The sequence below is a fragment of the Pezoporus occidentalis genome, unplaced genomic scaffold (assembly GCF_034315485.1).
Source record: "Pezoporus occidentalis ecotype Australia unplaced genomic scaffold, CSIRO_AGI_Poc_V1 ctg2, whole genome shotgun sequence".
NCBI lineage: Eukaryota > Metazoa > Chordata > Aves > Psittaciformes > Psittacidae > Pezoporus > Pezoporus occidentalis.
The window spans coordinates 18,838,397-18,855,700 of NW_026913855.1; the positions used below are offsets into that span (position 1 = coordinate 18,838,397).

The 17,304-nt window shown below is 40.4% G+C and overlaps 1 protein-coding gene across 2 annotated transcripts in view; it reads right to left on the bottom strand.

The window, feature by feature from the left end:
* Positions 1-15,103, bottom strand: part of DCDC2 (doublecortin domain containing 2) — a 59,792-nt gene extending 44,689 nt beyond the window's left edge. For both annotated transcript variants that reach the window (XM_062618055.1, XM_062618056.1), the window contains exons 1-2: positions 14,809-15,103; positions 9,729-9,780 (exon numbers count right to left, since the gene is read on the bottom strand). In XM_062618055.1, the coding sequence (XP_062474039.1) occupies positions 9,729-9,780; positions 14,809-15,101 (345 nt within the window). In that variant the 5' untranslated portion in view covers positions 15,102-15,103. The remainder of the gene's footprint in view (positions 1-9,728; positions 9,781-14,808) is intronic.
* Between the last annotated feature and the right edge of the window lie 2,201 nt (positions 15,104-17,304).

Here is a 17,304-nt window from a genome sequence, read left to right on the forward strand (position 1 = left end):
CAGACACTCAAAACTACCATAATTTTTACCACTCTATTCTACAATGAATTTGTTGCTGTTTTCCACAGTGCCTCTTACACCAACAGCAGTGTGGATGATCCTTGCTTCAGAGAGGAGTTACTACCTGTCAAATTTTGCAAAGCACCTTGCAGAGTCTGGGAAAAACAAAGCAGCTAAACTCAACACAGGCTAGATTCTGGGAGTGGGGATCAATCTGCAGTGTTTGAGATCTCTGTAAACACTCAAATTTCAGAATACATTTTACAAAAAGTCTAGTAGAGCCCAGCTTTCCTCTTCAGCTGGAATTCACTGCAGCTGAATTTGTGTTGCTGAATGTTAGCTACTGCTGAGTACCTTCTAACATTCCTTTGAAAATAAAAATCCAAGATGCAGATCAGCATCTAACTGAAATACGGTAAAAAAAAAATCCGCAACCGCACAGCTGCTTTATAACAACATTCACTATATTTTTCACTTACGCTAAAAAAAATTGCTTAATATGCATAAAATTTAACAAACACAGACAAAACACTTAGCAAACACATACAACATATTGCACGATATACTTCAGGGTACTTACATCTTCCACTGTTGACTGCGGGCAAAAAAAACAAAGCAAAATGATCAGCAACCAAACCATTACCTCAGGAATACTACTATATGTACACATATGAAAAACAGTTTTTGTAAGAAAATCACTTTGAATTAGTGCTTGCACATCCACATCTATGTATGCATATAAAGCGTGTGCATGCATACATATATATACCAACTTACTATAACTTTCATACAAAAATTTCTATTATGTTTATGTGGTCCAGCTGACTACATGAAGGACTGAAGATCAACAAAAAATGTGTTATTCCTTTTTAGAACACTGTTAACGGGCTTTTGCTCATGCAATGCTCTAAAGCTCTAAGTAACCCACACATTGGCTTGAAATACAGATAAAAAAAAAAGAATATTTTTTACTTCTTTGTTCAGAAATGTGTTAACCAGTAAAAAGTAAAAAACACAATCCCTAAAATGGAGATGTAGCAAAATTATATTTTGATTGGTATGAACCTATTAGTTGATCCCAGTGCATAAAGTTTTTGCTTCTATGACTGCTACATTATCCTTTTCACACTTATCATTCAAATATAGACTGGAAAGTGGGACAGACTCAGCAAACTACTCAACCTCCTGTTGGCTACTTGGGACTTGCAAGAGGCATGTGACACTTCAGAGAATCAGTCCTTGTCTATCAGAACAGTATAGAGTTCATTAAAATGTATTTTCATTGTTCTCTGAAAAAGCTGCATATTTAGTTTTTAAAAAGATGAATTTATGCACTTGAGAATAGTTTTAAACAGAAATGTACTATTCTTGGCTTCACCACCACCAACCCCCCCACCACCACCCCCCTTCTATATTAGAGACATGCTAAATACAGAGGTCTGGGAGCACATTCACAGGCTGCCATGAGGACACAAGCTAGCTATCCAGAGCTAAGTATTGGTATGACTATCTGATTTCTTTCCTTTTCTTCCCAGAAGTGCCTCCCATCAAAGGGAGCAACTGGGCAACTGCAAGATGTACAGGTTTACACATACAGCTATTCTGGATGGCAGCAAAACAACAGTCAAAAAAACATAACCTCCCTGAACCACATACTATATGCTGGTTTGATTTATACAGGTTTAAGACTTGCCCTTTCTTCTTGCTGTATTAATATAGTCTTGGGTGCTATGAACATCTCACTCATTACATCAGTTTATAACTAACCTTTTCTTTTTAAGTATTTCAACACAATGTCACATTCCAAATTTATCAGCTAATGCAATGAGCCATGGCTTTGCCAGTTTGTTACAATGGTCTGTTTGTTAATCAATGTGCTCAGAAAAATTGAGAACAAATATTTGCATTCCCTTAGGGTAGAAATGGGGTCAAAAGAACCAAAACCCCATTTATACACACTATCACCACACTGTGATGTGAAAGAAAGGAATGTTCAAGGTTCATTGATCAAAGGAAATTAGAATGATAAGTTTTCTAAAGCTATTACAACACAGGAAACATCTATTACATAGAAACACAAGTTTGTTTTTTTTAATGGTCATTTTCATACACTTGGACAGATGATGCAGAGTCACTGAGGTGTTTGGTCAGTACAAAACCATTAGTTATCCTTACATAGTAATTAAGCTGGATAATCTACATTCCCCTGGCTACTTTGCGTTGCTAGATGGTACACTGGATAGTATAGAACAGCCTTGAGCAAGAGACTACTAGCCTTTCCACTGGTGTGGACACAAAGCACCACTAAAACTGTTATTAACTGAGTGTATTTCTAGGCATACATAAATAGGCCACAACACCACCGCAGTACACAAACTTATCAGCCCACACACAGCATAGATAAGCCAGAAATTTAGATTTAAATTAGACAGTTGAAAAAAATTATTCACTGTGAGGGTGGTGAGGCCCTGGCACAGGTTGCCCAGAGAAGCTGTGGCTGCCCCATCCCTGGCAGTGTTCAAGGCCAGGTTGGATGGGGCTTGGAGCAACCTGGTCTAGTGGAAGATGTCCCTGCCTGTGGCAAGGGGGTTGAAACTAGATGAGCTTTAAGGTCCCTTCCAACCCAAACTCTTCTGTGATTCTACAAAATTAACTATGCCAGGACAACAATGCCAGAACAAATTGCCATGTACTGACTCAAAACTTTTAGACCTCAAAACTCTTACAAAATTCACAAAGTGTTTAAAGCCACTCTGGTCCCCTCCAAAGTGAATTGCTCTCCTTTTCAACTATGGTGATATTGAGTTCACATCCCTTGTGCATCTGGGGATAAGTCTCACCGCACCTAGCTAAGCCCTGAAAAGAAAAATGTTTCTCTTGGGATCCATCATTGTTTTGGGGCATTGGACTAGAGGCCAGATCTTCAGCTGAGATAAATCAGACAATGGCATGGCCTTATCTGCACAGGCACTTAGCCTGTGCAGTGCTCCAAGACTGATCACACCTGTGCTGCTTCTGGATCCCAAGAATCGCTCCTATTTCTTCTCTGAGTTGTATGATGTTATTTATACCCTGCACTCCTTACAACACACACAATGATGGCATCAATAATGCTGATGTTATTCAAGCAAAATAGATCCTGAGACTCTTTTCTGTCACTGACATAATACTGACAATTCTATTTTTCCCAATTCCTTAGATTCATTTAAATCAAAAAGAAGCCTCTAGCCTTCATGGCTGTTCAGAAGGGCTTGAACCTGTGAACCTGTGAACAACGACAGCTGAAGAACAAAAAGCAACCCTATGAAAAAAAAATTTTTTCATCATTTTTAATCAAAGATAGCAACTGTTAAAGTTTCCAATAAGTCAATGCAACATGCAGCAACTAGTTTTTAATGAGACTAACGTGCCTCATTAAAAGCTTCAATACTGGCAACTCTTCCCTTCCAGACTCTTCACAGACCAGAAAGAGCAGTTACACTACAGAACAAGGCAGCTGTGTTAATCAAGGAAGAGATCAACTTTCAAGTTTCATATAAAACTCAATATAGACCATGAAATTCTCCAGTGACATGAACAAAAGCCTCTACAAGTCTTTCTGTTGCTCCAAAATCCATTAAATCCATCTGCAAGAAAGCTGATAATTAGAATATTCAAAATTGCACAATTCAGGTATACAGAATGATAGAAAGAGAAATCTTATTAATTCATAGGCCCTATTAGAAGACAGCTTATGTTTTAACTGCATGTCTGGTCAGTTCTTCTGATTCCTCCTGGCATCAGATTATGAACACTCAGGATGAGTATTTGTTTTGTATGAACTGTTGTGCTAATTATGTTACTAGGATACTAAATACCAAACAATGACATATAAAATTTAAGTCTTAAATATGTTGCTCAGGAGATCAAAGACATATATCTCATTTTTTTTTATCTTTACCTTTTGACAGTCTTATTCCCGAAACTATGCTTACAGTAGAATTCCTAATTAATTCAGCACCAGAAAATGAGAAATTCCTTACTGAGCCTGTGACACTAGCAGTAGAAGAACTCAAACTGGTCAGATATGGAGTAGCAAGAGGGTTTAGTTTTGCATATCTGCACAGGAATATGAGTGGACCTTTATATTATATTTATTTCCAGTCATACAAGTATTTTGTATAGCGTAATTCTGAGTAGCATAAGTCCTGTTTGTTTCTAAGTCTTAGGAAGGAATGAGGAAAAAATATCCTGTGAAGATAGATTATTTTGACATAAAGTGGCTGTAATTTGAACATGCTGGGATCATTTCTGATATCTATTCAGGCACTCTCTCACCCTCACGAGACTGTCTCCTACACAGGGAAAGTATCAATGAGCCATTTCTAATTCAAAGTTAAAAGTGAATCAAGATTCCACCCACTGAAAAATTAAAAGCTTTTCCTTATGATTAGACATGCACATTATTTGTCAGAGATGATAAATGCTAGGTTTGAAATAAACAATATAATTATAAATAGTGAGATTTTTCATGAGAATATACTAGGAAAAAATATGCAAGTATGCTAAAGACAAGGTATATCCAGCATAAACATATCAAAGTAATTTCTGAAATCGAGAAAACATTATAAACTTCCAAAATTCAATTTTTACAAATTAATCCAATCATATCACTGCTGACAGGCGAGTGGTGACTCCACAACAAAGATGAGCTTAAAAGATGCAGAAGTAACAATTGCCATAAATCATACTAAATGAATTGAATTTTAAAATACGGAAGAGCAGCAGGAGACAGAGAAATTGAAGCTCCTTAAAATACTTTCACAGCAACATTTCAAATGCTTTCTTTTTTTTAAATTGTGATGGTAAGTTCCAATCAACCAGTCTCAAATATTCTATTTTCCACCTCACACCCCCTTGTCATGGTGTGAGCTGAAGCTGAAATACAGTTATGGAACAGTAAAATGCATTTAGCCAAACCGTGACAAAAAAGTGATGAATCACTGAAAAAATGTGACCAGGACAAAACTACTGCAATGTGAGGCAACCATAGCACAAGAAATGTACCTAGGCTGAACATGGGAAGAATCAGGAACTGGAAAAGTAGGGCAAGAACTGGTGGGTGGTGGGCAGAGAGCCCCCTACTGCACCCCTCACACCAGGGTCCCTGACACATATCACCGAATCTGACAGTCTAAGAGCCATACCTGTAATGCTAAATGACAGCATCCTGGAATGAACCCACCATTCTAAAAACTGAATAAAGCAACCATTCCTCGACCAGCCACACATCTGGCCTACAACCAACCAGCTCTTGAAACATCTGTTTTCATACTTACTGCCCTACAGCCATTCCCAACTGATGGATAATGCTAGAAACACACCGTAGGTCAGCAAGTGTTCTAAAATTGTGGACCAGGATGTTTTCATTGTTTAAACATCATAGGCAACAGTGCTGCACCTAAGGAAAAGAGTCTACACCATCCTTATCTCTATATAGTATAGAGATAAATCTTAATGTGCTTTACATTGTTTTCTTAAATAACTTCATAAATAACTTCTTAAATAACTTCATAAATTTAAAGTTGGTAAAAAAATCCAAGCAGAACACAAATGACAATGAAACTTGAGCAGCACAAAAAATACTTGTGTCAGAGTTTGCCATGCAATCACCTTGTCCTAGAATCCCAGGGGAAAAAGTGAAGTGCAGACCAAAAATTTAATGTTTTTACTACCTAAGAAAATCTGTCTGCTCTCAACCAAGGCCAAATCTATCTTTATGGGTCAGTAAAGCAGCTTAATGCAAGCCTACCATGAACTTTTGATAATAGATGCTGTTTCATACGACACTGTAAGGTTCCTTTTTTATTTTGTTTGCAAGAGACTGGCTCTTGAATATCAAAATGCATCTGCTTTTCTTTGGTGATTGCAATTCTTTGCCTTTATAATAATAACACATTGCAAAGACTGTTTAGTTCAATGTGTTCAAAAACCTTCGTCACATGAAGTCAAAGAAGAAAGGAGGTTTCAGCTGACCGGTTTTGTGAAACAAAAAAACTCAAAGAGTTGCATACAGGATTTGCACATACAAAAGCTCAGCTAGCTCTTCAGCAGCTTACTCAGCCCCAATGACAAGTAAAATTACATCTTTTGGAGTGCACAGGGAGAGACCATCTAGATCAGGTATAGTGCCTAGAGAAATATAAATGTCCACGCTTTACACATTATAATGGGAAAATAATGTTCAATACCTTTTACAAACAATTAAGCTTATAATAATAAACAAATGGTAGGTCTGTTGGTCCATACTTCCTCAAGAGATTAATTGTTAGATTCCACAAGCACATCATTTAAAATGTATTTGTACTTGCAGATCACATTCAGTACAAAAGGGATCTCTCTTGCAAAACAAGCTCAGTTGCCAAAATAAGCAATGGATGAAAAAATACCTGAGGAATAGTTTGCATCGAAGCTTTAGCTTGAGTCAGAAAGAAATCTTCTTACTACTTTCTGTATAAGTAACATAACTGTAAAAAGTTTTGAGACATATTATTATAGTGGGAGCGCTCTGTCAGAGGATTTAAAACAGCCAAGATCCAGGCCATCTGCTGAGACTGACACAGTCTTCCCATGCTTCTAGGACAAGTGTCTTCTTTCACCCTTACTGCTGTGTCTGGTTGAAAAGATGACTGAAATCTGAACTTATTCTCTACCCCTGATCTCTCTCCAAAAAGTCTAAACTAAGATGGGATGTGACAATTCTATGGAACTACCTTGTTGCAAAGACAACCAAACAGGAATTGAAAAATTAGATTTTTCCTAGAAAACTTATTCCAGCCTTCCATAAAGAACAAGTACCACAGTGCAAGAGACATGTCACCACTTATTTGCTGGGATAAACAGCAAAACACAGAGGAAAAAACATTGCCATGTCAGTAAAACACTTGAGCCAGATACAATTTGCCAATACAGGCACTCTCTCACTCTTCACAGCGGCAGCTACTCACTGCCTTTAGCTCTGATTTCATCTTTTCTTTCTCCCTCTTCATGAGGCACAGCTCACCCTTCTGACTGTCATGAACACTCCTAGTGAACTGAATTTGTGTCACTGTGAAAATCAGCTGAGTGGCACATCAATCTGATGTTAAAGTCACAAGAGAATGAAGGGCCTAAACTGCTGTGCTGCTGCTATTGCTAAGGTGAAAAAACTACAAGCAGGCAAGGAAGTGTCCAATGCACGTAACAGCGTAGCAGTGAGAAGAGAGAGATGTGGCTTTTAATGAAACAAACGGGGATTTTATTGCTGAAATTCAATCTAAAATAAGGCCTTACAAAAGCAAAATACCTTTGTGGGCTAGAGCATCAATGACTGCTACAAGGCTTCATAGAAAAACATGATTTTTTTGTTTGTTTGTTGATGAAAATCTGACAGAATCAAAGACAATACTGCTGCTCCTCCTTTTTTTATTTCTAAGTGAATGCCTGAAAAAAAAACAAAACAAAATAAAACAGAACTTGCTTCCTCACATCATTTTAACATAAATACACTTAGACATAAAAACTTCTGTAACCAGCCCCCTGAAAGTTCATTTTTAGGATTAAATGATTAGGGCATGAAAACATTTGTGTTACTCATAATCCCAGATAAAAATTGGTAGACTATTACTAGGGTTTCATCTCATTTTTATGACTCCTTTGCCCAAATAAATCAATCACATAAAGTTAAACTCAACACCGGGAGTTAAGCTCTCCACAGAGACTGGAGATTGCAAACATAAGTCAAACAGGAAGAATGAAAGCTGAGATAATAGATGGTTTATACTCGTTTACTTCAAAGGTCGGAGAGATGGCTGAAAATATTAAGATAATTTACAATGAACAATGATTCCAGAAGAAATAATAGAAGCCTCTCTCAATTGTAAGTAAAAAACCCACAACTTCTACAACTACTTCTCCAACTGCACAGAATTTGTATTATATCAAGAATCTTCTAAGGATATGCTGCAAAACAATCAGCCTTAAAACTAGCCTTTAAGTAGCAAGCCTATTGTTGTACTGATAACTGGCAGCATCAGGAGATTTAGCTAAAGCCTTCCATGAAGACAACTATCTTCTCAGCAAGGGCACATTCAGTTAGTCACACTGCACATTATTAATGAGATTCACAGATAATAGTGAATCCAAACCACTGCATTTTCGGAGATAATTAGAAGCAACTTCCTCAAGTTATTTTTCTTGTTCTAGATATGTAAAAATAATTTTCTTTTTCACCCAAATACTGTTTTAATACAAAATATAGTCCTACACACATATTCAAGTATTCAGAAAAAATACTGAAGAACAGACATGCATCCAAAGGTATGTTTTTTGGTTCAGAACTATGTTTCCTGTGTTGGAGGTTAGGAAAGTGCAACACTACTACGTACAAACATTTTACCATTCCTTCCCTCCCTCCCACAATTACAATCTCTTACTTAGATCATAATTAAGTGAGATAATGATTTTATTCTCTGCCTGTGCACACTGCAATTAACTAGTTTCATTAAGATTCACAAAACTTGGTCAAAGAAGACTCAGGACTGGAAGAAGAAGAAAATGCTGGGGGTCAGAAATTGAATTTACGAATAAATGTCATGGGAAAGCTTAGGTAGTGCCTATGTGAAGGAGATTTGCTCAATAAATATACATCAGCAATATAGTATAATCCTGCTGACTCATCAGTATTTAATTAGCTTTTCCCAGTTTTAAAAAATTGTTCTTTTTTCTTTGTAAAAAAGACCCAAGCAACAGAGAAACATGAATGGCTACACAGAAACAACAACTATCTCTACAATGTTCTGGTCATTGCATAAATAAACTTGGGAAAAAATATGAGTTACAAAGTTATGATCAATTATAAAATGCAGATGTCATATTTCATAGCCTCTGAATAAGAAATATCTGAGTACCATTAGGGCACTAAGACCTCAGTTTTGAGGGTCTTCTAGTACAAGGTGTCCTACTCTCTGAAAACATCCACTACACAAACCATTAAATTGCTGGAAGCGTGGCATGTCAGCACAAGGTGAAAGAAACTGGAAAACAAGTGAGCTGATGCTTCCTGCCAGGCAGAAGCTGCAATTCAAATGTTTGTTGGGAATCATTGCTCCCATACACAATAAAACAGCAAAAATAATGCAGAGTCACATATCTCACAAAACCCCACATACAGTGTGTTTTGAAGCCTGCAGTTACCTCCTCAGACTACAGCATAGCACTGTTGAAGACAGTATAGGAGAGCTTGGAGAATTATGGACTAGAACTTGTTTGAAGTTTATAACTTACACTGGCAGTGACTGGGAAAAGTATTTCAACTGTCATTTTTTCAAACAAAAATATCCCTACTCCAGAAAAAATACCAAGTTTTGAAAAACAATTGCTGGTCCAAAACACCCAAAATTCCCATTCCCACCATCTTTTTTGCATAAGGAAAAAAAAAAAGGTCTCTTAGGTTTACGACCAGATCCAGTGAAGATAAGAGACTTTCTTTACTGAAAGTTTTCAACTGGATGTGGCAATTCAGAAAGCTGAGCAGAAGACAATCACTGCATCATGCTCAGAGCAATCAGAGTAATAATCACTGAAATAATATCTTCAGAATGGTCGATAATTCTATTATTAAGCATAATAAATCTATGTATAAAAATCAGACCTGCAGGCATGTCACTAACATTAACTGCAAGTTTACTTAATTATTTCAGACATCCTACCTCACTATTGGCTTCAGGAGGTTTTTTCTTTGTTTCTCCAATGTTCAAATAGCTGTGGAAGGAAAAGAGTTTTGATTACTTACAGAAGAAATTAACTTACACAATGCAAATATTTCTGCTATTTTTCATACACAAAGTTTTTAAAATTTAAATTTTAAAATTTATCAAAGTAACTAATTTAAGATTTTAATGAAGGAGTGTTAATATAAACGTGCAGGCTAGCTCCGTGGGCCAATACAAAGTACAGGGGAGAACCAATCATCTACTTTCAAGTCACTGGTGGTTAGTACAGACCACCAATAGCCCCCTTGTCATAAAGAAGCTCACATACTATTGTGATGTGCATCAACAAATCTCAGCACAATATCAACTTACCAGAGTTTTCAAACTCAGCATCTTGCCTCTCAGTTTCTTGCATTAAGTCTCTGATACATTTAAAGCTTTCCTCCATACCCAAGTTTAACCCATGGCATCTGCTAAAGTTTAAAAGGATCTACAGTTGTGTTTCAACAGGACATGGATATATCTAAACACTGTATATCCTGGTTTCTTGTGATGGTGATGAACCAATATAATTTGAACAATTATCTTGTGAATAAAGAAAATACAAGCCTCAACTGGACAAGAAAAAAAAAAAATCTCTATTTGAACAAAACTGCTCTCCTTCACAATAATATTTCCACAAAAACACCGCATTAACACAGACCTGTTAGTTAAAACACACAGTGATGGATTAGCTGTATGCTGCCTTTCCAATGAAAGGGAATTAAATAAGCCTTTAAGCATGAGTAACCCACAGACTGGCAAACAGGCAACTGTCCAGGTACCCAGACTATGCTAACTCCTTCCCCTTGTCAGCACTCTGAGAGCCAGGAAAGTGGTTCTTCTCATGAATGCAGCTCTCAGTATCTTCCAGTACTGCAAGATATTTTCAGTTCTCAGTGCTGCAGGAAAAGACACCTTCATGGGCAGTTACAACTTAGTACAGCAGCACCTTTCAGCACCTTCTACCAAGAACTGATCATGAGGTTAAAAAAAAAACAACAAACCCATGACTGGGGCATCTATTCTATGCAGGGAGCATCTAACTCAACATTAGGTGATAGGCATTTGTTAGAGGTTCTCCCTATTCCTACTTTCAGTAAGAAAGCTTTGCCAGGCTTTTAAGGCTAGAAGATCCTATCTGGGAATGTCAGGTGCAAGCAACAGTGCAGGCTCACCAAAAAAATCTTTCGTAATGCATCTGCAGCCCTCCAGTAATGTCATGTTCTATATTTAATGGCTGGGATAAGATATGTTTGCTAGAGAAAACTTTCCTGCCTGGCTGAAGTTGACAATTCATGGGACCTGAACAAAGGTGTAGAAGCAAGAAAGAAGAAATTCTTTGAAAGAATGGCAATTGTCTATCAAGGAACCACAAAATGGATACAGGGATTTTAAGGCTTGAGTGCGCAAGGACAGTGAGACACAGCAAGGCTTCGAGGCAATGCTTGAAAGTGCATGCCAATGATGTGGCACAGCTGCAGGTCGGGTGGAGAAGAGATTGAGAGCAGCCCTGCAGAGAAGGACTTCGGGGTGCTGGTTGGTGAGAAAATGAACATGAGCCAGCTTCAGTGTGCGCTTGCAGCCCAGAAAGCCAACCGTATCCTGGGCTGCATCAAAAGGAGCGTGACCAGCAGGTTGAAGGAGGTGATCCTGCCCCTCTCCTCTGCTCTCGTGAGACCCCGCTTGGAGTATTGTGTGCAGTTCTGGTGTCCTCAACATAAAAAGGACATGGAACTGTTGGAACAAGTCCAGAGAAGGGCCACGAGGATGATCAGGGGACTGGAGCACCTCCCGTATGAAGACAGTCTGAGGAAGTTGGGGCTGTTCAGCCTGGAGAAGAGAAGGCTGCATGGAGACCTCATAGCAGCCTTCCATGTCTGAAGGGGGCCTATAAGGATGCTGGGGAGGGACTCTTCATTAGGGACTGTAGTGATAGGACAAGGGGTAACAGGTTCAAACTTAAACAGGGGAAGAATAAATTAGATATAAGGAGTTCACAGTTCTTTACTGTGAGGGTGGTGAGGCACTGGAATGGGTTGTCCAAGGAAGTTGTGAATGCTCCATCCCTGGCAGTGCTCAAGGCCAGGTTGGACAGAGACTTGGGTGAGATGGTTTAGTGTGAGGTGTCCCTGCCCATGGCAGGGGGGTTGGAACTAGATGATCTTGAGGTCCTTTCCAACCCTAACTATTCTATGATTCTGTAATATGGACAAGGTAAATGTAGCAACACAAGACAGTATTTAAAAACAAAGTGTGCAAACCTCATGTTCAAAAAACAAAAACAACCAAAAACAACTATTGCAAGTTTCTCCAAAGGAACAAACTCCCCCCCCCGCAACAAAAACAAACAAACAAAAAACCCCACCACAAACAAACAAACAAACAAAAAGTCTTAAAGCCTACAAGACTAAAAAGAAATAAGCTGCTGACCCTGGTTCTTGTTCTCTGGCACCACTGAATTATTTCGAGGAGAACTAAGAAAAGTGACAAAGAAGAGCAAATACACAGTCAAAGGCTTAAATTCACTATGCAGAGGTCTGGGCATTCAGCTGTCAAATTTCAGAGGTCCACAAATGAGAAAAGTTTCAGACAGTGCCAAAGGCTTTTTGTGGGATAACGGCATTCAAAAAAATTCCAGATCAAAAACTTAACCACAGTATATCCACTTGCTAAGAAAGCAGAGATACTTCCACTCAATGACTATCCAAGTTAGTGATAAAACAGCAAAATGTTTAAATGCCAATCACTTTATTTAAGTATTAAACATATCAGCAGCTTATATTGACTACATACCTTCAAAGGTATATTTCATCTAAATATATATATTACATCTAAAGATGTTACAATTCAGTGCTTGGAATGAGAGTGTTAAAGGAGAGCAAAGTTTAGCCTAGAAATCACTGCAGACAGGGAAGAAAAAGATTAATTTCTCAGTATAAGACACCTGAGAAGAAACAAATGCACTGCTTGAAGTGGAGCAATGACACTTTCAGCTTCTGCTTCTCCTTGGATATTCTCTCCTTTCCATTACATTCCCTAACATAAGTGGCACAAGCCATCATTCCAAAGTTCAGTCTATCACAGCAATGAATGTGTTCAATAAGCAACACTCGGGAAAAAAAAATAATGTACAAACTTCTTGTTGCTGTCAGACCAGAGGCAGATCCTTTAGGGCAGACACTTTGGTCTCTTGCAGCTGCAACAGCTTTTATCTTTGCCTGTGACACATAACAGAAACATACGCTCTTTAATTCCTTCAATATCTTTCAGAAAACTGTCCCCTTCAATTAACCCATCCTCTCCTCTGACGTTTATGGATAAGATGACTCCCTAATTACCATTCTGTCTACAACGCAGTTAAGAACAAGATCAACATTAAGCCCTTCATCCTGTCATAAATAATGCTGGTAATAGCACTGCCAACATCTACAGCACTATATAAATAAATAAATACTAATAGTGAAGAACTCGACTTTGAACACAAGGATGGGAAAGATCTCAAGTCATCCCATTTATCCTCTCTACAGTACAGGTCTATGGCATACTATCAAGGGATATACAAACCAACCTTCTCTTAAAAAGTCCTTTAGGCTAGCTTTTGTTAAGGTTTTCTCTTTGGTGACCTTAAATTCTTAGCTATATTGTTTGATGTTGGAGCCATAGAAGTCCAAAAAGCTCCCACCATAAAACTCTGACCATAAAACATAACAAGACGAAAAGGAATGCTTTTTCCCACCCAAAATAAATCCGGAGCGCTCAGTTCTCTACACAGTACATGCTAATGCCAAACACTTACTTACATTTACCCTGTCTGTTGTACATAAAATACATTTTGGGAGGCGAAACATGATGTGCTGACAGCTAACAACTTTAAGCTATCCACAGAATCACAGCATTTAATACCAAAAAGATATGGTAGATCTTTCTTGAGAAATGAACACTGCATTTGACATGGAAGACAGTATAGAGGGAAAGGGACTTATATTTAGCCTGTCACATCTTTCTCTCTTGCTTTGCCACTGAAGCACAAGAAGCTTCAATAAATGTTCAGAAGCAGCCAGTGACAAAAATAGTAAGAGTGCTGACAGAAATCCTGCTCATTACACAGTTTTCTCCTGAAACATCATGAGCTCTCCTGGGAGAAGTAGTGTCTTGAACTCTGCAAAACCAAGATGAGCAAGGTCCCATAAAGCTGCTAGTTTAGCATATAAATTCCTAACCACCTTCAGAAAGGGACTGTTAATTTTGAGACTTTGTTGTTTTGTTTTGTTTTTTTTTTTTAATTCAACTGTAAGAAAAATGCCCACAAAGAAATTCACTGCCAGAATTAAGAACCATTACTGATCACATGCAGAGCCACTCAGGAATCACACCTAAAAGCCCAAATCTCCTCCATGATACCACCCCAGTCACTCATTAGAAAACAGAGAAACTGTCATCTCAATTCTTGGTATCAAGGGAGGGAACAGAAAGCAAATAGTCATCCTTTAAGTAACAGGAGGGACTCAGGTACTGCGGTCATAAAAAGTCTAGATACCTACCCAAAATGAACAGAAGTAATGGAGAGGTGGATAGCTAGGCAGAATAGTTTAGACTTTATAAAATAAGCAAGAAAGTGTTGGGAATTAAATTCCCAGGCTCATCAGCTTCACAGCAGGACTGTCAAGACTCCACCTTTCTGCAGCTTTCTCCCTCTTACCACTCACCCCTCAGTTAAAAACACGTATCACAACATCATGCCATTGCTGCATGTCCTTCAAGTTAAAAGGCTGTTTCTCCTTTTCTACCGTCACGTCAAGGGAATGGCACTACGTGACTGATGGTCACAGCAGCCTTTCTGTGTCTTGCAGCTCTTGTGCAGTTTTATCTGTTACAAGCACCTTTCCTTTTGCCTTGGGTTGCAGTCATTTAAGTCCTCTTTCTGCAATGCCTAATAAAGGGGGTGGGAGCCTTCTAAAGTAACACCACAGCGCCAAACCCCGAATCCTGATATTCAAGTTCCATACGTATCTGATATTACTTTTTAGCCACTCACTTGAGTTTTTTGAAGGCTTCCCTGCCACCAGCCACATACTGCTCTCCACTTCGAAGCTCCTCCAGCTGCCGGACACGATGCCCACCCCGGGGGGTATAGATGTTACGCACAGCTCCGAAGGGTGCCTTCACCCCAGCTGTCACCTCTTTCAGGAATACCTCAAAGTTGGACACTTTCTTCTCACTGATGACAATGCGGTGCCCCGGGAAGAAAGGGTCCCCGTTCCGATATACCAGCAAGCTCTTCACCGTCGGCTGCGAGAGCCACGACCCCTTTGTGCCAGTACTAGTCATGCTCGGTGGCTTCGGACCTCCCGGTGCCTGCACCACCAGTTTACTCAGGAGAAGGCTCCTGCTCGAGCAACCCTCTCACCTCTGCCCTGACAGCGGAGTGAAGCGCACACACCCAGGCGAGGCCTGGGCACCAGGGCCCACCTCCAAGGAGGCAGAGGAGGGAGCCCGGGGCCGCGGGGAGGGACCACAGCCTCCCCAGGGCTTGCGGCACAGCTCAGGTCAGCCTCTTGAGAGCGGCTCTTCCTTGGCAACCAGCTCCTGCTGCTGCTGCTCCCTGGCACCTGGGGAGGTTAACGCCGATTACACTAACCCAGGCAAAAAAACACAGACAAAACCAAAACAACAACATTGCATGGAGGTAGATCCTACACAGCTGGAAAATGGACTGCAGGGGACCTACGGCCTCCCAGGGTATTTATCCTCTAGCCTTGCCATTACGGGAAGCGACTTGCCGCTGCCACCCTGGTTTCCTCGGGGAACTTTATCCCGGGTTTGTTCGTCCTCCCCCTTGCCCAGCCAGGCGACAGCCTACTAGGAGCCTGACGGACCCAGAGCCACCGCACAAAGCACTGCTCAGTTATTCACCGGACGGGGGCTGGGGGAAGGAGAACGAGGAGGCGTCGTGTCTAGAGGCACGGCGAAGGACGCGGGGGCAATATGGGCAGAATGTAAACGGACCAAGGGCCCCGCACCTGAGCGAGCGAGAGAGCGAGGGGGGATAGTCCCCGCTCTGCCTCCTCCTCCCCAGCAGCTCAGGCGCTGCAGTGCGATGGGGGCTCCCCGCCACAGAGGAAGGTACCGGCCACTGAACTGCCCTCAGCGGGGAGCGGCGGCGGAGGTGAAACCTTGAGCCGGGTTAGCGCTCCCACCGCCAGCCCGGGCAGGGAGAATGCGGTGCCCAGGTCCGACCAGGCGCGGCGGAGCTGCCGTGAGATGGCGGTTCCACACAGGCGAGCGGCCGGTAAGCGCCGTTAACCGCCGGTAACAGACCCCCGCGCCGCCTCAGAGGGACCGCCGTTCGCATGGTGGTGAGTACAGGATTAACCACCCGCAAGTCTGTCCCTGACGGGCCCTGGCCCCGCCGTGATGGGCCGGAAGGTAGGCGGTGGCAGGCAGGGGCCGCGGCCGGTAGAGGAGAAGGAGGGAGTGAAAACCACGTTATTTCATTCACGTCTAGCCAGCTCTTGGGGTTTCTTACTGAACGGGTCAATTATTTCCTTCTCAAGAATAAACCAGACTTTTACTAGACCTTTTAGATCAAGGTAACGAAAACGCTAGGCAGGTGCCCTGGCGTGGAGGTAAGGGCAAGGTTCAGCCGCCAGCAAAAAGGCAGTTTCTACAACACGAGTGACTGCTTCAAGCGCTCTGCCCTGGCTGCTTCTGCGTATTCCCTTGCTGAATCTGACACATGCTTTCTCCAGTGAAGATTTAGTTACTTGCTGCCTGGTAATTGCCTTTGGTTCATGATTAACGTCTAACGATTCCCAGTTGTGTGTACAGGAAGGTCCATGCACAAAACAAACGAACCACTGAAGTCATACTTGCTGTTACTCTTTCTTCTTGTCAGTTACTAAAAATTCCTCCTGAAAATTGGATCTTTGCTGCAGGTCTACCATCTGAATGGGCAAAATTTGCTAGTAACACAGAACTAAGCTGCACCTCCCCTGTGTCTGGGTAATTTTATTTTGCTATTTGCATTGGAATATTTGAAGGCTTTTCGGTACTCCCGGTATTCTTTGGTTGAGTAAGTCTGCTATAATTTGTTCTCTTAAGCATCCAGGATCAGTCACAAGAAGTAATATCACTCCTGCTGAGCTGGCCCAAACCTGCAGTTCTGTCTGGAAAATTTCAGTTAATGAGACTCAGCGATGATTTGCCCTACTAAACCAAGATCAATTTGAAATACAGCATGAACAGTAGCCTGATAAATCAGAAGAATATCCTCGGGCACAATTTATTTTAAACAAAAATACATCAACAAAATGAAACAGAAAAACAATAGACAAATGTGGTTTAACAAAACATAAACGTGGACAACAAAACGTAACACACCTGATTCAAAGAACATGATGTAAAGTCAAATGAGATTATGTTGCAGTCTTTCTTAAGTCGATTTCTATAATTCTGCATAGTAGGTATGATATAGCATGTATAAAAAATATATTTTTATACCTATTAAGAACCAGATCCAATGGCTGCCATC